This window comes from Stegodyphus dumicola, chromosome 9 (assembly GCF_044657685.1).
Source record: "Stegodyphus dumicola isolate Sdum_Otavi_A_Nest chromosome 9, ASM4465768v1".
NCBI classification, from domain to species: Eukaryota; Metazoa; Arthropoda; class Arachnida; order Araneae; family Eresidae; genus Stegodyphus; species Stegodyphus dumicola.
Window position 1 is genome coordinate 108,998,843 of NC_140776.1, and position 24,943 is coordinate 109,023,785.

General features: G+C 34.2%; 1 protein-coding gene across 3 annotated transcripts in view; it reads left to right on the plus strand.

Moving 5' to 3' along the window:
- LOC118202564 (phosphatidylinositol-3,5-bisphosphate 3-phosphatase MTMR14-like) overlaps nt 1-24,943 on the plus strand; it is a 57,920-nt gene that overhangs the window by 21,002 nt on the left and 11,975 nt on the right. For all 3 annotated transcript variants that reach the window (XM_035374731.2, XM_035374732.2, XM_035374733.2), the window contains 5 exons: nt 6,098-6,160; nt 11,681-11,794; nt 11,870-11,937; nt 15,793-15,860; nt 18,574-18,654. In XM_035374731.2, coding sequence (XP_035230622.1) covers nt 6,098-6,160; nt 11,681-11,794; nt 11,870-11,937; nt 15,793-15,860; nt 18,574-18,654 — 394 coding nt within the window. The remainder of the gene's footprint in view (nt 1-6,097; nt 6,161-11,680; nt 11,795-11,869; nt 11,938-15,792; nt 15,861-18,573; nt 18,655-24,943) is intronic.

Consider the following 24,943-nt stretch of genomic DNA (forward strand, 5'->3'; position numbering starts at 1 on the left):
TTTTATATATCTGAAAAATAATCACTTTGGGCTTACACGTTTTATAAATATAAAATTATGTATGTTAAAATATTTGTAATTAGGCACATAGGTCAGATTAAATAGAGTAACGCATGCAAGGGCTATCTGCCTAAAGAGAGAGATGCCATCGTGGAAGAATTTTGAAGAAAAACTGACCTTTGAGTGGGTATTAAAAATAATACTTATAATTTTCATTCAAATTATATTCATATATATTTTTTATGTAAAACTTTCGGGTGTATGCTAAATTAGTGTAAATTACTTTACACGAAAAATATAGTGAATGCACAGAAATGAGATTTGCACATGCCGGAAATGATAAATAGGAAATATGTATGGGTATTTATGCATGTGCTTGCAAAAAGCATGTATCTGCCTTTGACAAAATACTTAAATATTCATTAATTTATAAATGCATTTGAAATGAAGAATTTATTCACTTATAAACAACTGTGAAAGTACTGTGAAGAAATCTAATTATTAAATGTATCTAATTTATGATTATAAATGTTATCTAAATATATAATAACCTTAATATTCAATTGTAAACATAAATTGAAATCCTGTTGACAAATACGTTATAAAACTATTTAAGCAAGAATTGTTCGCATTGGAAAGCAATCTGATAAAAGGTATTGTAAAGCAAATGCTATGAGATGCGTACTTAAGAACGTAATAAAGAGTTTTGGAATATGTATTGTTGAAAAAAAATCTGATAAGTATAATTAAAAGAATTATTCCCCTTACGTTTTATAATAACTCAGTTACTAGTTTTATATAATACTTATAAAAAAACTTATTTTATTCCCTTTCAGAAATGTTCAGAGAAAGTCAAGTACTATTTAATACCTATTTAATTAGGAATTAGCGAAATACTTATTTAAAGTATTTCGCTAATTCCTAATAATTCTCTAATTTAAAATGAACCGAATAGAGCATTAATTATAAATTGACTTGCATTTTTCGATTTAAAAGAGGCTTCAGAAGCCAAAAAATCATGTCATATTTAAGAAAGTATTTTAGAAAGAAGCTCTATAAATAGAAAAGAAATAATGCATAATTTTAATATTAATAATACAATAAACTTCGATCTTAATTTTTGTACCTTAACCGAATAAAATCGAATTACCTTAATTTTTTTTTTCTAATGTAATTAACGAAAACTTGTGAAAATATTTCATTCAAATTAAACCATTCTGAGAAAACTGTCCTGTGAAAAGTATAGCATTTAATTCCCTTCAGAATGAAATGTTGTTTAAAAATATAAAAATATGTTGTTTTCACATACTTAAAACTCTGAAGTGTTGTAGAAAAAGAAAATATACATTTATATGTATATTTACGACGTAATTACAAAACATTTACATCCGAACGCGTCAAATCCCATAGAACTCAATGGTAAATGACCCAATGTTTTGGTCACCACGTAGGGATCGCCACGGGAGAAACCTGTTTAGGGCGACTCCATCCATGGAGGTAGGAAAGGTACTTCCTACCTCCATGGTTCCTGTAGTCTGAAATTGTCTCAAGTCGTGAAACGATGCTGTGATCAATTCCGAACTCTGCAGCCACACTTGTCACACTGCGGCCTTCTTCCAACTTCCCAATGATTCGACCTCGGGTAAAAGCATCCAGATGTCGTCTAACAGATTGATTACTCGCCATTTCTCGCTGAGGCAGCAACTCGGTGTGATTTTAACTGCTATACGGCGTGCAATCTCTTTGCCAGAAATACTGATCTTACACCCACAACATGCTTTATACTACTCAGACACTCCCCCATTACGTCTACCTGCATATCTGCGCATGTGCTACCGTACATCACCTTACTTAATCTCCTGATTGGTCTTTCTGTCCGCTCTGCCTCTTCGTTCAGCTGATATGCTAATTTTTCGGCTTCGTCCTTAATTTTTACACACCAGTGTAGGTTTATTTCCGCTCCATAATTCGTAGGGAGTCTTATCACTAGCTCTGTTTGGAAGGCTATTCTGGATGTAATTTGCTGTGTTGACAGCTTCACCCCAGAATTTGTCTGAAAATAGGCTTTGGGACAGCAGGCACCTGGTCATCTCAGCAAGACTTCCGTTTTTTTCTTTCGCTCACACCGTTCTGAGGAGGCGAAAAGAGAACAGTTAGTTGATACTTGATGCCGTTATCTGATAGAAATTCCTCCATTTCCTTGCTGGTATAGTCACCACCGTTATCGGTTCGAAGAGTCTGTATCGTTATTCCAAATTTATTTCTTGTTATACCAACAAAGTCATTTGATTAAGAACTTCGTTCTTTTTCGCGAGTAAATAGATGAGTGTATCTAGTAAAGTCATCAATAAAGGTTACGAAATAGTTTTCCACCAATACTTCGAGTAGGCATAGGCCAGCAAATGTCACTATGTATAAGTTCTAGTGGTTTTCTTGTTCGAACGCTAGCAGCTTTCGGATAAGGACTTTGCTACATTTTATTCTTTATGCATTCTGAACAGCTTTCATTATGACTGCAATTATGTAACCTTATTTCTTCTGCAAGATTTTCTCTTACTAATTGTCTGATTGCATCATAACTTCGATGACCTAACCTAGAATGCCATATTTGTATACAGCTTTTATTTTTACATTCAACTGCAAAATTGGCGCTTTCTGAATTTTTATTAAAACAATTTTATATAAACTATTATCAGAACACGCGCGCATCATTATTTGGCTATCCTTCTTTAAGTAACACTTTTCTTTTTCAAAAATAACGGAATATCCCTTACTAGCAATTTGCTTAACAGAAATTAAGTTGCTCTTCAAATCAGGAACGTAATAAACATCAGTCAACCGAATTTTCTGTAATTGTAAATCAAAGTCAACAAATCATCTGCCCTGCGAATATAAAATTTTTTTCATCCGCTAAAATGATTTTTGCTTGAGTATCCTCATATATCAGTTCTGTAAACAAACTTATCTACTATTAGATGACTGCTCGTACCGGAATCGTAAAAAATCTATATTTTGTTCTGAGCAATATCGTGGAGTAATTATTAAACCCTTTTCATAGTGTTTTTGACAGACGACTATTGACACCTGGTTTACAGCTTTCTTTAACGGAAGTGTCTGCGCTCATACAATGCCGATTCGGTTTTCCGACATGTTTGGTCACGCGATTTTCGGATTTTGAGTTGTCAGGACAAGAAATGTTATTTTTGTTTTTCAATTTATAACAACACTTACGAGTATGACCACTGCGTTTACGAAAAAGTTCAAAATTTCTTTTGTTATCATAATTTCTTGCATTTATTGCAGATTTAAACGCGGTTGAAGAATTCGAACTTCTATCTGCTTGTTGTTCTAATCTTCTGTTGTACTCATCAGTGAGTTTCGTTTTTACAAGATCTGTAGTTATAAGAATTTCTTCTCTAGCTTCAATGGCGCTTATAAGATTATTGTACGATTCGGGAATTGAAACTAACAAAAGTGCGGGTACATGTTGACCGGGAATGTTCTCACCGATAGCTTTCAGTCTTTCGACTAAGTAAATCAAATGAGTGATGTGTTCGATCATATCACCATGTTCTGCCATTTTTATTGAATATAATTTTCTCAGAAGATGTAGTTTGCTACTCAAATTTGAGCGCTCATGAACTGACTTTAATTTCTGCCATGTACGGCGGTAGTCGTTTCATCTCTAACATGAATAATCTGAGTCATTAATGCATAGATCTATTATAGCTCGTGCTTGTTTATCCCTCTTTAAAAATTCATCAGGTTTAGATGGTGGAGGAGAATAAAGAATCACGCATTAAAAGCATCTGAATCTTGAATTTCCAATTAGCGTAATTTTCGGAATTCAGTTTAGTTATTTGCATACAATCTTTAAGACTATCCTGTGCCATTATTAATTCTTACTTAACAGTTTCAGAAAGTTTATATGCACAATTTAAAGTTTATTTTTAGGATTTACAACGATATCAGTCTCAATAATCAATGAAGAATAAAGATGGCAAAATCAGCTTACCTTTTGTGCACTCAGTAGCAGCAGTTGAGTCTCCGAAACTATTGTTGATGATATGATGGATTTATCCATAAATAATACGATGCAGATTTAAACACTAATAACATTTATTCTACTTCAACTAAACTAATATAAGCGATAGATACATCGATGTTAATACAAGTACATACAGAAGCTTAATAAGAACTAAAGAAGAGGATGGGATATATTAATATCACGTGATTAACATAGTTGACGTGTTTGACGCCCGTGTCTTGGCATTTTTAGGGTTGCCAGAAGTGAGTTAGAAAACATTTTATTTATTCTCAAATTAATTTACAACAGTTTTTACCCTTTCTTCCAAATCGTACAGAGACTTCAGTTTAATCTCATCACATATGGCCATTTTACGGTGTACAGCACAAAATAAGCAAGGTACTTCCTAACTGACATCCGACAGAGAAATAAGCCCTTACAAATATTTTCCCATCGCTCAAATTCACCGCAATCAATCGCGTCATAATGGTTTCCATAGCATTCAACTACTCAGGTTACCATAAATGAAACAACTTAGTGATAATTCAAGGGGCACCCTAAAATATAGACTAAGCAGACTTTAGTTTGATTTGGATTTTTAATACTATTATCGATTTTGAGAGATCAGATGCTGCACCTGTTTAGGAGCAAAAACATTTCCGTAGAATTCCCCACCATTGAAAACAAATCTCCGAAGTCATCTACGCCAAGTTATTTATTTTTTACACCAATTTTACATTGGCAGATTCTCTTACAGTGATGAAAGTCCTCCGAGCATTAATAGTATTCTAGAAATGTTATGAACAGTTCATAAATGAACGTCTGGATTTTCTAAATTAAAAGCGTTGAAACTACCTATCATTTAAAACTGGCTACTGTATCAAGTCTACTGTACCTTAAAATTTAAGTTTAAGGATCTTTGTCCCCATTAAGTAAGACTTGATTTATTACATTGGTTTCCGAAAAAATGCCTTTATTTTGGCTAATATGCAGAGACTGGGTTGTTTTTATAGATTAAATACCTTTTCTCTCCGTTGCCTATGTGAAGTTGTTTCATACCTTTACATTAACAAGGAACTTTATGAACTCGCCTAAGTTTTAGGAGATAATGTTTCTATTTTCGGACAAGTTATATTAATAGTAAATTGAATGTCATTGCTATTTTGAAGGGTAATTTTTCTTAATGTTTTCAAAATACCCCTGCACCAACATAATTACATTAAGCAGTGTCTCCTGTATATAAAATTCGTAACAAATCTTTTCAGTTTACCATAGAGTTCCTGCTTAAGCTACAAACAGCATTAACTATGTGTGATTATATTTTAAATTAATATATAATTAGGCAAATCTCATGGCATTCCACGTTATCTAATAATTTACATTGAACAGTTCGCTCTCTTGAACTTACTAATTTGCCCATTTCTGAATGCTTCACAAGAATCCTGAAATTAAAACTGAGCATCCATATTGTTATCAATTGTAATTTTTAGCACAATGTAATATGAAAATCGAGAGATGATGCTTTGCCGGAAAAGTAACTTGAATAAAGGGTTACCTTGTTAAGTTGGTGACGGTTTTGTAGAATTTTAGTCTCCAAACTTGGCGACCATTTGACTAAATTTTGGTCCAGTCCCTCCATCACCGTAATAAGTACTGTTTAGCTGTAATAGATTTCATATGTAGCTGTAACAGTATCCAGCATTCGTATGCCTTTCAATAATTTAGAGAAGTACTAGAGACCTTTCTTCAGCTGGGGGAAAATTATACAAGACCGGAGACATTATCAGAGCTCGGTTTTCAGTTCACAGTATTGAGACCTCCGAAAGAGCATAGCTCTTTGGATAATCTCTGCATTGCTTTGTGTTTAACGTTGCTTATAACTTGAAGTGTAACTACCGACTGTACTGTGATAGTGTGAAAAGCTGTACGACATTTTTTGTGGCAGTTTCCAGAACTGTGAAGCGTTTCTTGTGCTAAAATTTTATCAAGCTGCCACTGGCTCAGTGTGCTTTTAGTCTATTAAGAACACGTACGCATGCAACACTATTAATGACCTGTTTTCTTTTGTAGAGGTTCTTCCGCAAGCGATTTTGAATTCCAGATAAACATTGCCACTGCGGCTTTCTTCATGAAGTAAGTAAATTTATAAACTGTTCTAAAAATACATTTTTCTTAGCGAGTATAAATAAGCTTAATGGTAACTAACCGCCGAAACTGAGTGCCCACCTAGTTAAATGGGTCAGATAATTAACCAGTGGTAGTTCGCCTTGGCTTCAAACGCCAGGTAACTGGCTGTATGAAAAGGTAGTTTAGGGTTTTACTTCCTTTTGCTTTAAATACTATTCTGTCCCTTGGGTACTTTATGAAGGTTCTCTTGACGAAGACGGCTATCGCATGTTTAGTGCAATTGATAAAAACGGTGATAGTTTCACAAATCCATGCAAGCTTTTACTGTCTCAATTCATTTTTGCAAGCCAGTTATTTAAGTTGAAATTGGTCTCTCAATTGGGTATAAATTAAATTTACTGCTGGGTCATTAGCCATTCAAATAAGTTGGAAATTGAAAGCGTTTTTTGATCACTTACTTGCACAGAACTAATAGACTTTGAGATGGCTCTAATCCCAGTGCTTAAATTGCACCGGAGCCCAGATATCCGGCACTTCTCAATTTTTATGATAAATTACAATTCTAGTCGGAGCGCAAAGGAGCCCTAAATAAGATGAGCTCCGGTATTTCTTTTTATAAAACTGAGCCACAGTTTAAAGGAAAAAAAATTTAGAATTCCTAACGTTTTAGTTTAACAATAAGCAGACTTTGCAATACTGTATTGCTCTAGAAGTACGAACTCATGAGAACATGAGACGGTTAAGTAAAGTACCTTCACTCACATGCGGAAATCTTTCCCTTTAAGAAGAGCAATAAGTTTTGGGGAGTTTGTTTTAGGAACGCGTAAATTTCTCGCCGTGCCATCGTATCTAGTGTATTGTTATAGATGTTAGTTATACTCGCAGGAAGGAAAATTTGTGTTCTTAAATGTGCGTTAAGTGACAGCGAGTACAATAAGAGTGAAATACTCAGATAAACAGCTCAAGCACAGCCTATACATCGTCTTCCCACAGTATCCACTAATGTGGGGGAAAGCGTGAACAGCAACTTTACATTCATCCTTTGGAATCGCATTCAAGACTCATTTTACCCCTGACACGCATCTGCTTGATGGCTATAATTATATCAGCAGAGAGCAGAGGTCAAAGACAACGTTCTCTCTCACCAAGGTTCCCTTCATTTTTGTTTCCAACCACTCATACCCTCATTCTGTTTCGCCCTGGAATTTTCATCAGCTATACTTTAAGGATATTTAATTTTTGTGATGATAAAAGAACTTTTTCACCCCCATTTCAATTTATCTCTTTACATTTTATTTAATTTTAATTACTTAATTACTTCAATAATAGTTAATTATCTAATAATTATCAATTAAGTTACAATTAATTATTTATATAATAATTGTTGATTAAATAACAATTTATAAACATTAAATAATTATCAAATTAATAGCTAACTGTTTAATTTTAAAATTATTAATGAGTTTAAGTCATTTTATTTACTTATTCTTGTTCCTCTTTGCTGACGGTCTTCCATAGGGCTCCAGTGCTTCTAATTTTAGAAATTAAGCCCTGACTAATCCTAGTTAACAAAGTAGTCCAGTAACGAACCTTTAACTATTTATTTCAACAATTTATGTCTATGCAAGAATTCCGAATCTTAAGTGTACTATTATGTGCTAAAATTCAATAAATACATATGTTCTAGATAGCTTAGTTTGCATTCTACTTTGAGAACACAATGCAGAAATTTTAATCTACGTGTCAAGGACAACAAGGGAAAATTTCAAAATCTGCGACTGAAATGCCAATGAATATTTTGTATTTTTCCTCTTTGCACATTTTTAAATCCTGTAAGACTTTTCAGAATGAAATAAGTGCTGCTCGTAAATTGTGGCAAATTCAGTTTAATTTCAAAACTTTTCGTGGTTTGTTCACCAATTGTCTAGCTCTTAAAACGAATTTTCAGTTTATTTTAAAGTAAGCAGTTATACCCATGAAATATTATCCGGTCAATTCCCTGTTTCAAACTAAGCATCACTTCATGCTGTCGTTTTATTTTCTAAATTTTTCGATTATACAACGCAAGCCGCATCAGGGGCTCTGAATGCTGCATGCAGGCTGTGGTATTCATAGGCTTCTTTTTTTGACAATCAAATATTTAAGATTTTTTGTGTAAATATTGAATGGCTTATGTGGAGCCATGGTGCAGTGTCTCGCATTGTCATTAACTGATATTCTGTATTTAAGAGTTTTCGTTCTTATGAACTAGATGCGTCGATTTTTTTCTTTTAACTGAACACTATTACATGAATCACTGCTGTAGCTGTATTTTAAAGTACATGGAGTACCAGTAATGCTCTAAAATGACTAGAAAATCAAACGTAATGAGTTCCATACATTTTTTAGCAAAGTTCAAGATTTATTAGCAGATTTATAGATTTTTAGCCGAGTTCTAGAAACGAGACTGTCTTAACGTTCTATACGAGAAATTCAGAGTGAATCTATTAGAAATTCACAGTGAATGATCTTCCGCGAACGGGCTGGTTGCATGGGCGTTTTCGTGGTTTTCCCATGTGCAACGTGTATACGAGCTAGTTTCCCTTAGAAAGTCCTCCACGAAGGCATCCCTCCCCTTAGGCAAATAGCCCTCGAGGCTTTGCCACAATCACGCACACATACGCAGTGAGTGGTCTAAAGAAATAAAACTTGTCCGATTCTTATTATGAATTTCACAAATATAACATGAAAGTTTAACTTCAAATTTCTTTAACCTTTCTCAGATATTGGCTTCTCTCGGGCGACGGCGGGCGTCTAATTGTTAACTCTTCTGTCAACCCAGTCTATCGCAGCTCCTATCTGCTGCCTTAACTATCGATAGTTTTGTGGGGTTAGAAAGATGCTCGCATAGCATCCAAGGGAAAATATAGTTAACACATTATTTGAATTAGCTCTGGCAATCCGAAATTTTGAAAGGCTCATTGAGGTGATCGTGTACGTGTCTGCTAACGTGGCATGGCAATTGTGTTGCTATTAAATGCTGGGTGTCTTCTCTTGCATTTAGGTAACAGCCACTTACACAGCGTGTTTGAGGTAAGTGAATGTTGTAACCTACTTGAATTTGCTAGCTGAGGTGTGAATGAGAAATGAACGGCGATATAGAAGCATAAAGATTGATTATGGAGTAAACATTCATTTTAAGAAAAACTGTTTGTTTTCATTTAGGTATTCCGTACTACAAAAGATTTTCCAGCTCTCAAGTCCGCTAAACACTGGTATTTAGACAGAGATCCGAAGTGCAAGTTTTAGAAATGGGAATGTAAAGCGAGGTATAAAATCCGAATACAACTACCGTATATTGCGACGTATAACGCTCCCTTTTAATGCAAAAATAAGATCAAAATTTACGGGTGTACGCTATACCCCCGATATAAAAGGGAAAGACTATACAGAAATTAGACTTCTGCTTGTACCTAAATGCTGTTTATTTGAAATAAAGGGTGTACCCTACCAAACTTTGCTTTCATAAATTCAAAAACATCTGACTTAATTCCCCGAATCAATTCGGGTGCATTCTTACCCTCAAATTGTGCCACCCTTTCTCGAAACCATAGAATAAATCTTGTGCACCCCTGCATTGAATACAACACACACTTTGTAGAAGTATTTACTCGAGCCTTTACCCGCATATTGTGCTGCACCTTATCGCTTGTCATTTCAGGATACCATTGGTCGAAAGTCTAAAATCATTTTAATGAATAGTTTCAGAAGTATAGAGCATCGCACATGTATCGTTCAGGTTTCTCCTTAAATAAAAGGGTGCGCGTTATACGGCGAATACAAATGAAAATTAAAGAAAGTAGTTTGAAATTGTACGTTCGCGTTATACTCCTGAATATACGTCACTTGGATGTGGCTTCAAATATCGGGAATGGTTGGTTCCATGGGATTTTCTTGGTTTTCCTTGTATAACGTGAATACGAGCCAGTTACCCTTAGTCTTTCGAAAAGGAGTTCCTTTTCTGTAATCTAACAATTCCAAGCCCTTTTTCTAAAATCTCACTACCTGTTTGCTTTGCCACAAAGTGAAACCTGGCTTAGTCGGTGAATATATAAATCTGTCCACTTAAATTTTCCACCTTCAGCTGAGTTAACACGTTGAGCACCACGTCAGCCACCGGTGGCTGACACTATACTTTCCTTTTAGGCCACGTCGACCGCCGCTGGCTGACAGCGTATAACATGATATGCAACTATAAAATTTACTCTATTTTATGGAATTACGGAAAATTTATTTAAAGTTTACTTAATTTTGATTCATTACAGGACTAATGGATTTCATTGAAACACTATAAACATAAAAACGGTTCTCCATTACAGCTCTTAGTCTTTCTTTCTGCCCATTACTCTACCAGGTTCTGTTGCATTATCATAACATAATTTACAATATTTCCGTACTTCAGAGGCTTTTCCCGGTTTTTTTTTTTTTTTTTTAGTTTGTTGTCGTTTTTTACATATTCTTGCATTTTCTGTTCGATGGAATGTCTTTTTCACATCTTGTAAGGGCTAGCGCTAATTCTTTCCGGAATTCAGTAATGCTAATTTTCTGCTTCGTAATATCTTTGTATAGAATGTAACTATTTACTAAACGGACTTGACGCGTAACATGCTGAATGAATAAATGCCTATAGGAATTCCGTCCCGAACGTAAACTATTTTCTGCTGCGATAAGAATCACTGGCCCTACAATACCAGCGCTCTTAAGCGGCGCACTTGGCCTGAACGAGATTGCCTAAGAAATACTTGTAGCGCTCAACGTGTTAACGATGTTTTAAATCTCTTCGGTTTGTTTGCTGGTAGATTTTGGTGCCTGTACTAAATGAAATCTGCAAGGCTTGCATTGCAGATTGTGTAAAATAAACCCCTAAGAAGTTGGTTTGGTAGAACTGTGTTTGTCCGTGCTGTTGTGTTTTGACAGTCAACCGCCCTGTGCCTTTTCCTTTGGATAAGCAGTTCTACTCCGAATTAATCTTGATATGGTAAGACGTTACTGTAGCATATTTTAAGCAGAAATGTTTCTTAATAAATTTAGATATTCTGACAGTATTTAAAAGCGTGAATTCATTCTGCATTTCTCAGGCTTCTCAGCGGCTATACGGACAAGAGCGCTAATCACTGGTAGACCATCTGAATTTGATTTTTTGCAAGCCTTTTCACATTCACAAATGTCATCTTAGTTAATAATGCCAGTGTGACATTTCCTTCAAAATTATTTCATCTTCGCTTTTTGAATTTAATTGCTAGTCCTTCATAGATGTAGAGAAGTTCATTTTGGATCAGGTTCGCTTATGGATTCTATAAAAAATTCTCATTTGCAGAATTCTTTCGCTGTTGAAGAGGTTTTTCGTTTCTTTTCTGATTGTCTTCGAAATGGTCGAAAATCATTAGGCTGCCTTTTTACCTGATTTTTAATTTTCAATTAAACCGTAATACAGTTTAAACGAATGAATCTCTGCCAGCAACTTAAATGAGAGTACTTCTTTCTTAGAGTCAAGAAATTCTCTATTGACATGAGTGTAGACGTACATCTCTTAAATCATCTGGAAGTGACTCACATTTGTGACTTGAGAGGAAGAGACCCAAGCAGAGATTATCCTAAATTGTAAGTTATTCCGAGATTTCTTTCTGAACGAGTAAAGAATCTTAAATAGTGTTCTAACTCCAATTTGTTTTACAGCGCAGAAACTTGTGAATTATACAAGACGTATTACACCGCGTTCAAAACTGCTCACTTGCCATACCCAAGTAAGTTGTAGATATAGCTATATAACTATTAACTTTGAAGATTAAACGTTACTTGTGTTTTTCCGTCGATCTCGAAAACTGCCTGAGATCCTGCCAAACTTGTGCCAACTTGTGCCGGCGTATGTTGAATGAAACAGATTTTATTTAAGTAATTAAACTACGTTTCGGATATAGTATATAAAAACTTGAACGGGAAGAAGATATCACAAATTTTTTAAACTAGCTCGTATAATTCCGAAGGCCAAATCCTTAATTCCCATTAAAATAGCAAAACCATTGTCACTTTCCTTGTCAGCTCGGCGCCACGTAAATTCCGTTAATCGCGAATCTAGTATGTTATTACTGTGCAGTTTTGCCGAAATCTTTTTGATGTTTTGAGGGTAATTAAGTATTAACTCAACTACTTTCCTTTCTCAAAAGTTTCAGAAACCGCCAAAATCTGGTTAACCGTATTCGTAAAAGTTAAGTATGTCGCCATTTTCATGTGTGTTCTGTTTTACAGTATTTAAAATTCCAGCGGTTTTAGTAATAAATCGTGATATTTTTCAAGTCTTAAACTCGTAGGATTTATCAATACTGCAAGAAACTTGCAATGAAACGTCTGCAAGAATAGTCTGGTGGAGCAAAATCGCTAAATGGCATAACTGCTTTGAATCAATCCTCAAAGCGATTTTCCACCAGAGCAAAAACAAATTTTTAGTAATTTCATTATTTGCCGAGCGTTTATTTGTAAATACTAGGCAGAAAAATACTGAAGTACCGATTAGACCTTCTCAACAAAGCTGAATATTTATCCCTAAGGTGGGAATATGTTCAAGAATATCTCTTTAATAAATGGCCACTTTATAATTTGTCTTAACGGAAATGATTCAGAAATGTAATAGAGAATATGTAATTTATAAACTTCTTAACCTTTAAAATGTACTTCAAAAATTCCGTCCTTTAGTTTGCTTCAATTATTAAAATATTTTAAATAAAGTGCCTTTACCATCGATGTAAAACTATAATATGCATTGCTCGCAGCATTTCGAATAAACAAATCTCTAATTTGCATTCAAATAACAAAAATACTATTAAAATGACCTGCCTTTAAAACGATAGAATTATCTTTTCTTAATTTTAATTCTGACACCCCAAAATCGGCTGATTAACATAAAACTAAAAGTAATTACTATTTTTACAGGGAAAGCGTAGTTGGTCATTTCAGTCGCTTAACAGGTTCACGCCGGCGCGTACCACTGGTAGCCCGCACTATATTGTCTTATCGGGCGGCGCGTGCCACTGATGGCACGCATTTGATTGTGTTATTAGACGCTGAAAATTAAAATGAAAAAATTAACGTTTATTATAAAAACAACTTTTTAATAACAATAACTATTGGCAAACTTGCAACTCGTATATACAGGTCTGAGCAGGTAATAATCGCGCGCTGCCAGATGAAACGCGGCAAAATTCGAGCGCCGTCTCACGGCGAAGAACATCAAAATTGGCCCCGGCGTGAAACGTGTCAAGTTTTTATACTATTGGTCAATTTCTTGCACTTTTGACGGAAAATCGCTTACAAGCAACAAAATCAAGTTTTGAGAAATCTTGAAGATAAAAATTTCCAAAATGCATTCATTCTTAATAACGATAGCTTACAAAATAAAGTAATTATGCATTCAAAATTATTGCAAATGTAATGCCAATATTTACCGAAGCAATCAAAAGTGCGGTTTGGAAATCTGGCGGTAAAGTCGCTGAAAGCTTCTAGTTTGGTTTAGGTTCAGATATACCAGCGAACGGGCTGGCTGCAAGGGCGTTTACGTGGTTATTTGCATGTGATACGCCAGTATGAATTAGTTTCCCTTTCCTTCACAAAGGTATCCCTCCCTTTAGGTAGGTAGCCATGGAATACTATGCTCTAATCAAATAAAGTCTAAAAGCTTTCAGATTTTACATTATGCCCGAAGGGAAGCTTTTAGCGATTTGTGCGTTACCTTTATTTAATAAATATCATGTTCTTCGTCCTTAAACCATAAAATTCAGTTAAACAGCAATATCGCAAAATAATTTTAAAATGAGCATATCTTTAGAATTTCAGATAGTCTAGCGCGCTGGAGATAAAAATGTTTTTTCCGTACGGTGTTGCTATTGCTCGCTTTGAAATCGTTGAGTTTGTTAATCGAAAATTAGTTTGTTTTATTATCTATTTCATATTTTGTAAAACTAGTTCCAAATTTAGTCTTCTAGATGCCCGAATTCGGATGGAAACTTAAATTTGATGGCTCTAGGTAGCGTTTTATCATAATGCAAGAAACATGCATACATTTATGCAGATTCTTCATTATCTAATTTAACTATAATGCAAGGCTATAACATTTGTTGGCAACAATTTGAAAAGTGATACGTCGGTTATAGAGATTCAACCCAAAATGCCAAAACTAAATTAATAGTCCTTTTGGGGAAATTCCCCTTTGGAGTAAAAATCAAAAATCATCCCTCATGGGTCTTGTCGTTACAGCAAAGAACTTTCACTTTTTACTGATAATGTATTAAAATATGCTCTGAAGTTAATAAAGCTAAGACACTAGTCCTAACTATAAAAAAAACCTTCCTTTAATTTAGCTGTTTAGTGAATGCTTGAGTATTGTATTGTCTCAGTTAGGAGTTTGTCAAGACTATGCAAAGTTGCAAGAAATTAATATAAAAATTGGTGCGGAAGCTTTGATATTAGCAAAGCCCAACGATACCTGTGCGACATGGGTCACTTCAAATAATGCTGAGCCGATAGCCTTCTCGTAGTTTGTCGGTAGAGGAAGGGGAATAGGAGACCCTCGGACCATTCCCTTTAGTTTACTTCAGAATTGGGACAGAGATGCACAGTTCGAGCGGTGGTAATATACCTGTACGACCAATGGTGAAATTCTGAAGTTTCAACGTGAATTCCGGTCAATGCGCATGGAGAATTCAGTTTAAGTGGCATACAAATGCAGGATGATTTTGACACTGCATTTCAAACAGTATTATTCATAGAATAGCGAATGATGCATTAAAATAAACGTTAAATATTGAAGTCCGTATTTCAGTTTTAAAATTGGCGTGACTGTCTCAGCGGTAAACTCTCTCGTCGATCGATTGAGTGATGCGCTGAATATGGTTGAGTGCTGTTCATCTGGCGTCTACAATCTCTAGGTTTCATGGCGTGTGATTTTTAATTTGGGGTTTAGATATCTACTGGCGAATACTTTCGTTGAGCTTAGTCGCAAAGTAGTGATATGAATAAAACTTGAGGTACTTGACGTTTATTTTCATGTAGCATTCATTGTTCCAGGCATAATGTTTTAAAACTCCATAAATCATTTCAAGTCTCTCTGTACTAAGTATACAATACTTGAAATGGTTTCCCCCAATAAAACCACTAAGAACTCTGTTGGATGCTTTTTAAAAGTTAATATAAATTGAGATACAAATAAATCCATGGTTATCTCCCTTTTGTCGCCCGTAAATCTATCCATTCATTCTTGGTCTTAATCTCCGAATCATTCCAAATCGCGAATGTTAAATGAAATGATTTGAAATAGACGTTGTCTCATCACAATCCTACAATACGACATGGTAAATATGACACTTGAATAATTGTAACGACTTAATCCTTCGCGAAGCTCGTTATGTAGCCAATTTCACGGCAGTGTAATTTTGCATAACCCAAGTAGGTAATTTGAAATTCCAGTTTCAGTCTATTTGTAATGTATCTAACGGTCTTAAATCCAATAATCGTGTTGAAGTTCTGAATAATTTCAGTGTTTTAACATGCTTTTACTAACGTGTATGTTGCGTACTTTCGTTCATGATCATCCCTTTCTATTCCTGCAGGCGTCGACTTTTTTGAAACATACTACAGGATACGAGAACCTGAAGAATTACGCCTTAATTGGAAGAAAGTAGGTTTGTTTTTTCTCAAGTTGTAAAATAACTAATCAGAAACAAAACGAAGTGAGATGCTTTTTTAAATTTAGGTAAAAATTGGTGCTGAACATTAGAGCTGCATTTGTGCTTTATTGTGAAGACTACTTTTATGAAGAGTTTTTAATTACCTTCGCTGTTTCGATGTATCTGAACATTGAATTGAAATAGCTTAGAACGACACAATTTTAGAATAAAAATCACCGATATTTTAACTTGTAAAGGCACTTTTATCAATTTTTCGCACTGTTAAATATTCAGCAACTCTTGAGCTCGTTCATAAATAATCTGTGAAGCGTTAATCCAGCCTTTTGGTTAGACTAATGAACAGACTTTCTGAAGAGCTTCAGATGAAGTTCATGGCAAAACTGGTCAGATGCACCTCCCGATTATTCGAGATCGAGGAAAATATTGCGTGATCGTCCTACGGAAATATTTGTGTTGTATTAAAAAGTACTGTTTCAAAAATAAACTTTAATACTAGTATTCATTATCGAGTAAAATACTTTGAACCATAGGAAATGTTCGTAATCTTGTAGATAAATGCCTATTGTACCTGAAGAAAACTTGGGGTGTATGCGTTTTTAACCACCTTGTATGCTAAGTCACACACAGGCATCGAATTTAAATCTAATCCCTCAAATTTACTCATTAAAGCATACTTAAGTGAGCAAATATTCCTTGCAGTTCATGATTGCGAAATGTTTTCAATTCCCCAAGGATGTTTTAAATCTAAAATAAATGCATGATGCAATGTTTGAAATCTTTAATACAAAGCATTAAAACGGAACTTGCTGAACTGAATATACATCTTTTTCAGGTGGCTTATGAAATTAATCTCAATTTAGGGAAGGATAAATTACTAGGAATGACTTAAAAAAATTTTCAGTCTTGGCCTTTTCATTCTCTCTGACACCAGAACGTTAACACTATGTGAAATCATCATTGAGAAGAATTGCACTAAATTATTTGCCATGTAAAGTATTTGCAGATGTTAAACTACGAGCACATGCAAAGAGAAATCAGTTATTTTCAGTTTACTTTTAATTCGTCTTGACTTCCCTAACAAGGAATTATACGAAATAATAGGAAAATTTAATCCTTGCTTCATGGAATAAGGAATATCTTATTCTCATCATAATCTGTCTTCACACGCACTTGTATACGAGCTGGGTACCAAACTGATTTAAAAAATCATCTAGCTATTCTTTTCGATCCATAATAGCAGTTTACAGAAAGAATAAGCCTTTGAGAAAAATTTTTGTACGAAAGTATGAAATGAAGGCTGGCCAAATAAAATACTTGCAGGGAAAGGTATCGTCGTTTTCAGTCCTGTCCACAAAGGTAAGATTTAACCTAGTGGTTATGTCTCGTAAAAACTCCTGAAAATAGTCTTTCAAATCGTGCATCTATTTCTAATGATTTAAGAATAAAAACAAGTTGATTAATAATTCACAATTACTTTCGTTTCACTCACTGTAATTAAAATATTGTCCTCCATCTGGTTCATGGACAGCATCACGATTAAAGATGGTTACTGAATTCGCTTCAAATGCGCTTGAAAAAAGTATCTGCTTCCGTAGAATTGCATCTGCAAATCTGTTTGAGCTCATCAAAGGGACTGGTCAACGACAGAACAACTTCTTTCACACATATGAAGGAGCAAATCTTGTATGGTACAATACCTGGATATATTCGGTGGCCAAGAAAGTAACGTCAAGCTTGTAGTCTGCGTGCATCTTATCTAAGGTGAGACGGTCTCAAGTCGCGACTGTTCAAATCGCATGAATTTTTATCTATCGACGGTGCTTTGCGGCACATAAACAAGATTTCAAAATCCGATGGTTATTTTGGAAACGTCCTGTAGTCTAACAACAGCCAACCTGTTGCATCAGCTTTACAATAAAGAGTTGTCAGCCTTAATATCTTCATTTTAAATAAAAATGCCTAGCAGTTTTCCAAAATTAAACTTTAAATATTTATAAACAATAGTCTATGTTTACAAAACATGCTGTATTAATCCATCACTCGCTGTGCTGCCATAGTTACCTTTAAGTTTTCTTCCAATCTGATCACTTGCGCGTAGATTTTTAAGCGACTCTAAACCTATTTCAAAACAGGAACAAAGGCTCTCATGCAGAAATAAAAATGAATTTAGTTAAAGTGCAATTAATCGCACTGCATATTTTGCCTTCGCCCATCAATTCCATTTCAAAATTAGGATCTAATTTTTGTTAATAAAATTACCGTTTTCGTATTGTATTGATTACATAGTTGAGGGATTCTCAATAGGGCGAAGAATGCTGTCAGCTTTTAACTATTCTATATTTAGTTCATGGTAATGAACTTGCATTAAAGTTCTGATATTGATCAGCATTATCTATACTTTTGTTTAATCTATTGAAAGGAGTTAAATCTCTAAATTTAAGTAAATGTATACATATTTTTCTTAAATTTTGCAGAGGAGAGTAGCAGTAATGAAAGTTATGCATGAGTCGAGAAAGGTTTAGAACCACTGGCTTAGGCTATTAATTTCGTAAATTCCTTAAGCTGATCATGCATATGAGCCTTCTTACTTGTTATAATTTTGAGGTTTCATTGGCATGCATTAAATTGTAGCAAAGAATTGCATATTTTTGTAACGATTGTTTCTTATGGTTCAGTAATTTATTGCAGTACTGAATATTTCAGAAAAGTCCACCACTCTTTGATTTGACATTGCCTGACATAGATTCTATGACACTTCTTCAAACAGATGTCTCCAAATACCGGGTAAGTAATATTTTAAAAAGTGTGTATAAATTTTTATTGGGATTTTCATCTAATTATTGAACTTAATTTTTGTTTTTCAGAAATCCATATTTCGTGATGTATAGGCTTGAACATATCAATCGTACACTGTGTTTTTAGCTAAATTATACGCAAATCGAACTTGTGCTCAGCTACGCGACTCTCCATGCCTGTTCTTAGTCATCCTATATGGAGAATTTTAACAGAAGAGAATCTATAAATTCATAGTTAACATCATTTGACACTGAGATTGCTGAAACATAATCTTGCCTACATTTTAATCCATATGTTGCATTAAGTTTCCTTGTAATGTAAAAATGATAATCATAGAATTTTTCCCAATTCCACGGGAATCAAAACTTGCTTCGCTTAAAATTGGGTTCCCCTTTTAACTTTTACAGTATATAGTGTAAAATCTTAATCTGGTTTTCACCAATCTCGGCCTTTCTCTTAACATTTCAGCAGAAATTTCTTTAAAGGAGTTCATGCTTCGGATACGTTAAAATTGCATCTTTTTACGTCCTACTACGTAGTAAAGGAATTATAATTGTTAAAAATTTCGGTTACCTATTTCAATGGAAATCTTGGTCGTTCATGAATCCACTTAGCCTGACGTCTGTACGTAAGAACAGAATAAAGTCTATTTTCCCAAAGTGGGTTTTTTGTGACATCTATGCGTATGTACCTCGCATAACTCAAAATTAACTGTAGAATGTTGGAATTTGTATATGGGACTCCTAGAACATCCAGTTGTGCACCTCCCTCTTTTAATTGCATTCGGCAGTACCAAGCGTATACCCACACCCTTAGTCGACTGAAGTCCTTACTTTGGCTTTACTTTCCTTATTTTCTCCTTCTTTGCTCGCAGTCATATGCTTTTAATTACAGGTCGGTCATAGTCGCATATTTTAATTACAAAAGTGTTTTAAATGTTTTGGCAACGTCAAACTCTAAAAATATTTAGACAAATAACTAAATATAACGTCTAATGCGGTCTCTTGGTTTCTGTATTTATATTTCGGAATTATTTATGGAAGGTTTTATAGCTATGAATAATATTAGAAGTTTGACCGGGATATTGGATTTCAAAATTCGAAATTTTTTGTCATTTTTAACTTTTTTGAGTGATTGGTAGTATTATGTTAGAATAATGTTATGTTAGACTAACTCTTGGAAATACGTTTTGCACATTTTCTTGCTGCATATCATTTAATCTAATGGACCATACAAGGAGGTCATGTGGTGTGAGCATCTATATTTTTTCTATAAATTATAGAAACATGGCAGTATTCCTACAATACTGCTTAATAGATCATTCGTAATGTTCACAACCGCTTGCCATCGAAATACATTTATCATATCTAACCAAAAGGGTACTTTAATTAAACAACTTATTAAAAGCTAACTTTCCAGTTTAAAGTCGCACAGGGTGTCCATTCGAAACTAACGATCGTTTTAATCTTAAGCTTACACTTTGCGCAAAAAAGTTCTAAACTTCCCGTTCTACTGGATCGATTGACGAAATTTAACTTTCATCTTTCATATCTCGAAAACGTGACTTAGAATGCATATCTACATTTATATATAGTATCATTCTAAAACGGGTATTTTGACGCAAAACCTGACTTTTGTAAAATGACAGCGATTATTTTCGATTTTCTGATTCTAAAGCTCAAATTATGCCTAAATATCAAATTTCCTAAAAATTTGAGAAATTTGCCGAAAATTTTTAATTTATCTTGGCGCACTTTTTCAGCTTGCGCCATGAATAACTTGCTTGGCAAAGTTACTTATGGTAACGTATTTTCTTTTCCCTTTCATTTTGCAGAGGGGGGGGGAATCCATCGTTTATTCTTTGAAATAATTAGAGCAAAGAGCTCAAATTACATTTGGTGTTATTATTGCTTATAACAAATGCCAAATTTCGAAACTCGACAATTCATATAGATCTTGGGAAATTTTGAACTATAATTTTTTGGAAATTAGCTTAGTTCGTTAAAGTGATGTTAAATTTCGAGAACTAATTATAACCTATAAAATTTTTATGAAAAATTACCAAAAATAGTTTAAATAAATCTAAAGATATCTGCGAATTTTATTTGAACATAAATTTTGAAATGTAAAAGGAATCAAATTCATTACGAGATAATATATACGAAATTCAGCTAACGTTGAAAAGCTAAAATTTCTACATGAAGTGAAATGCGTAGGAAATATCTTCGATTTCTTTCAAGATAAGTATATACTGGTGTGCAAAACTTGAGCAACAGGTGTTCTTTTTGCCATAACTCTACGAGAAATCATTTCAGAGACATGAACTTCAGAAATGAGACCATTTTGTGTTTAAATGATGATGAAATCATAGTTGCGCAAGAATAAATACAGTGCATGCAGTATGGAATTGAACAAAAAAAGGCTTTACTCGATACTCGTAGTATCGTTACACATAATAATCTGTATAAGAGGAAGAACAACAAGCAGATGTTTCTTAATATGGAATTTGCCCTTCCCTTACTGGAATGGTTGCTTCGCACCGTCTCTCCATACTCAACGCCAGATTATCCAACAGATCTTGAAGTAAGTGTCCATTCCTCAATCAGCATCCGTTTCAGTTGTTGGGTGTTCCCCCGGCGGAATCGTGTTGCAAATGCGTCTCCCTAAAGCATTCCACACATGTTCTATGGGATTTAAATCGGGGAAGTACGCTGGCCAATCCATTCGAGTGATATTTTCACTTCCCAGTAACTTCTGAACAGCAGGAGTTCGGTGTGGCCGTGCATTGTCATCCATGAAAACTAAGTCTGCTCCTATGGCACCTCTGAAAAGATGCACATGGGGAAGGATCACCTCTTGAAAATAGCGTTCTCCGGTTACAGAACTTCTATCGAAAACGTGGAGCTCTGTCCAACCGTTCAGCATAATGCCTCCCCAGACGAGAACGCCAGGACCACCGTAATGCTCTCTTTGTGTGGTGTTACTGGGATGAAATCGTGTCCCCACCTCTCTCCAAATCAACTGGCGTTGAGAAACTCTTGTGGCACTAAAACGACTCATCCGTAAAGACACGACCCCACTGATATGTCCACATTTTGTGCTCCTTGCACTACTCTAAACGATGGCCCCGATGATGAACTTTCAAAGGGATGGCAGCGTTCAGGACGTCTGGCGAATAGTCCACCTTTTGTGAAAACGTCTGAACACGGTAAACAGTGTTGCTGTACACAGTTGCTGAGCTTCCGACTGGTTTCGGGCTCTTTTCGCCTTCAGGAGTATATATCGGTCATCCACTGTAGTTTTCCTGGGGTGGCCCCCATCAACCTTTCTAATAGCTGTACCTATGGTTGCAAGGCTTCCCAAGCGCGCGAATCGACACTTTCGTTGATTCCGAACTCTTCAGCTACACTGGTCGTACTACGCCCCTCCTCCGGCTTTCCTATGGTTCTTCTACGTGTGAAGTCGTTCAAGTGATGTCTTATAGCCAAATTTCACGAAAGAACTCGCTTGAACTTCCAGCGAATATCTTTAATTGCGTCTTCGTCCTTCCTTTTATTGTAGTCTTCAGATGAGCGCGGCGACGACACGCGTTTTCTGTACGATCACGTCGGCTGTGGCATTTTGTTCATGACATTTGCATGACCTTTGTACTGAATTGCGTGTTCATTGTACTGATCACAAGCGCTCCTTTTCGGCAATTTCATGGCTATCTGATTAAAATTTACTTTGTTGCTTATGTTTTGCTCACCAGTGCATTAAAATGTGCGTTTATGAACGCTTAAATGTTTATGAATTCGAGTTTATGAACGCTTAAATGTTTATGAATATATTTGTAATTTAAATAATTAAAATAGATCCTTTAAATTTATCAACAGAAGTGTATATTCGGGCATTATTTTATCTAATGCATATAAATCTTGCATATATAAAGTGAGTGGTCATTCTTTAAAATTTTGTCAATAATAGAAACATGCCGTATTATTTCGAGCATATATTACATTTTTAATTTCCACTCCGCTTATGAGTACCATGGTTCCTGTCTGATAAAATACATTCTTTTGCCAAGACGTCCTCCCATAGAAACTAACATTAGGTTTACAAATGAAATATTATTTATGCATGAAGAAAGAGACACTTTGGAAATTTCATCATTAAAGAATTTTCAAATACCTCTAATGTTTTCAAAATAAATTTTGGAAATTTGTTATTTCCGACCAACAGTTCAAATATTTTCTAAGATTTCAAAGGTTCAATAAAAGATTTAGTTTAGTAGAATTCAAGAGTTTAGTAGAATTCAAGAGTTTAGTAGAATTCAAGAGTTTAGTAGAATTCAAGAGTTTAGTAGAATTCAAGAGTTTAGTAGAATTCAAGAGTTTAGTAGAATTCAAGAGTTTAGTAGAATTCAAGAGTTTAGTAGAATTCAAGAGTTTAGTAGAATTCAAGAGTTTAGTAGAATTCAAGAGTTTAGTAGAATTCAAGAGTTTAGTAGAATTCAAGAGTTTAGTAGAATTCAAGAGTTTAGTAGAATTCAAGAGTTTAGTAGAATTCAAGAGTTTAGTAGAATTCAAGAGTTTAGTAGAATTCAAGAGTTTAGTAGAATTCAAGAGTTTAGTAGAATTCAAGAGTTTAGTAGAATTCAAGAGTTTAGTAGAATTCAAGAGTTTAGTAGAATTCAAGAGTTTAGTAGAATTCAAGAGTTTAGTAGAATTCAAGAGTTTAGTAGAATTCAAGAGTTTAGTAGAATTCAAGAGTTTAGTAGAATTCAAGAGGAGTTTAGTAGAATTCAAGAGTTTAGTAGAATTCAAGAGTTTAGTAGAATTCAAGAGTTTAGTAGAATTCAAGAGTTTAGTAGAATTCAAGAGTTTAGTAGAATTCAAGAGTTTAGTAGAATTCAAGAGTTTAGTAGAATTCAAGAGTTTAGTAGAATTCAAGAGTTTAGTAGAATTCAAGAGTTTAGTAGAATTCAAGAGTTTAGTAGAATTCAAGAGTTTAGTAGAATTCAAGAGTTTAGTAGAATTCAAGAGTTTAGTAGAATTCAAGAGTTTAGTAGAATTCAAGAGTTTAGTAGAATTCAAGAGTTTAGTAGAATTCAAGAGTTTAGTAGAATTCAAGAGTTTAGTAGAATTCAAGAGTTTAGTAGAATTCAAGAGTTTAGTAGAATTCAAGAGTTTAGTAGAATTCAAGAGTTTAGTAGAATTCAAGAGTTTAGTAGAATTCAAGAGTTTAGTAGAATTCAAGAGTTTAGTAGAATTCAAGAGTTTAGTAGAATTCAAGAGTTTAGTAGAATTCAAGAGTTTAGTAGAATTCAAGAGTTTAGTAGAATTCAAGAGTTTAGTAGAATTCAAGAGTTTAGTAGAATTCAAGAGTTTAGTAGAATTCAAGAGTTTAGTAGAATTCAAGAGTTTAGTAGAATTCAAGAGTTTAGTAGAATTCAAGAGTTTAGTAGAATTCAAGAGTTTAGTAGAATTCAAGAGTTTAGTAGAATTCAAGAGTTTAGTAGAATTCAAGAGTTTAGTAGAATTCAAGAGTTTAGTAGAATTCAAGAGTTTAGTAGAATTCAAGAGTTTAGTAGAATTCAAGAGTTTAGTAGAATTCAAGAGTTTAGTAGAATTCAAGAGTTTAGTAGAATTCAAGAGTTTAGTAGAATTCAAGAGTTTAGTAGAATTCAAGAGTTTAGTAGAATTCAAGAGTTTAGTAGAATTCAAGAGTTTAGTAGAATTCAAGAGTTTAGTAGAATTCAAGAGTTTAGTAGAATTCAAGAGTTTAGTAGAATTCAAGAGTTTAGTAGAATTCAAGAGTTTAGTAGAATTCAAGAGTTTAGTAGAATTCAAGAGTTTAGTAGAATTCAAGAGTTTAGTAGAATTCAAGAGTTTAGTAGAATTCAAGAGTTTAGTAGAATTCAAGAGTTTAGTAGAATTCAAGAGTTTAGTAGAATTCAAGAGTTTAGTAGAATTCAAGAGTTTAGTAGAATTCAAGAGTTTAGTAGAATTCAAGAGTTTAGTAGAATTCAAGAGTTTAGTAGAATTCAAGAGTTTAGTAGAATTCAAGAGTTTAGTAGAATTCAAGAGTTTAGTAGAATTCAAGAGTTTAGTAGAATTCAAGAGTTTAGTAGAATTCAAGAGTTTAGTAGAATTCAAGAGTTTAGTAGAATTCAAGAGTTTAGTAGAATTCAAGAGTTTAGTAGAATTCAAGAGTTTAGTAGAATTCAAGAGTTTAGTAGAATTCAAGAGTTTAGTAGAATTCAAGAGTTTAGTAGAATTCAAGAGTTTAGTAGAAT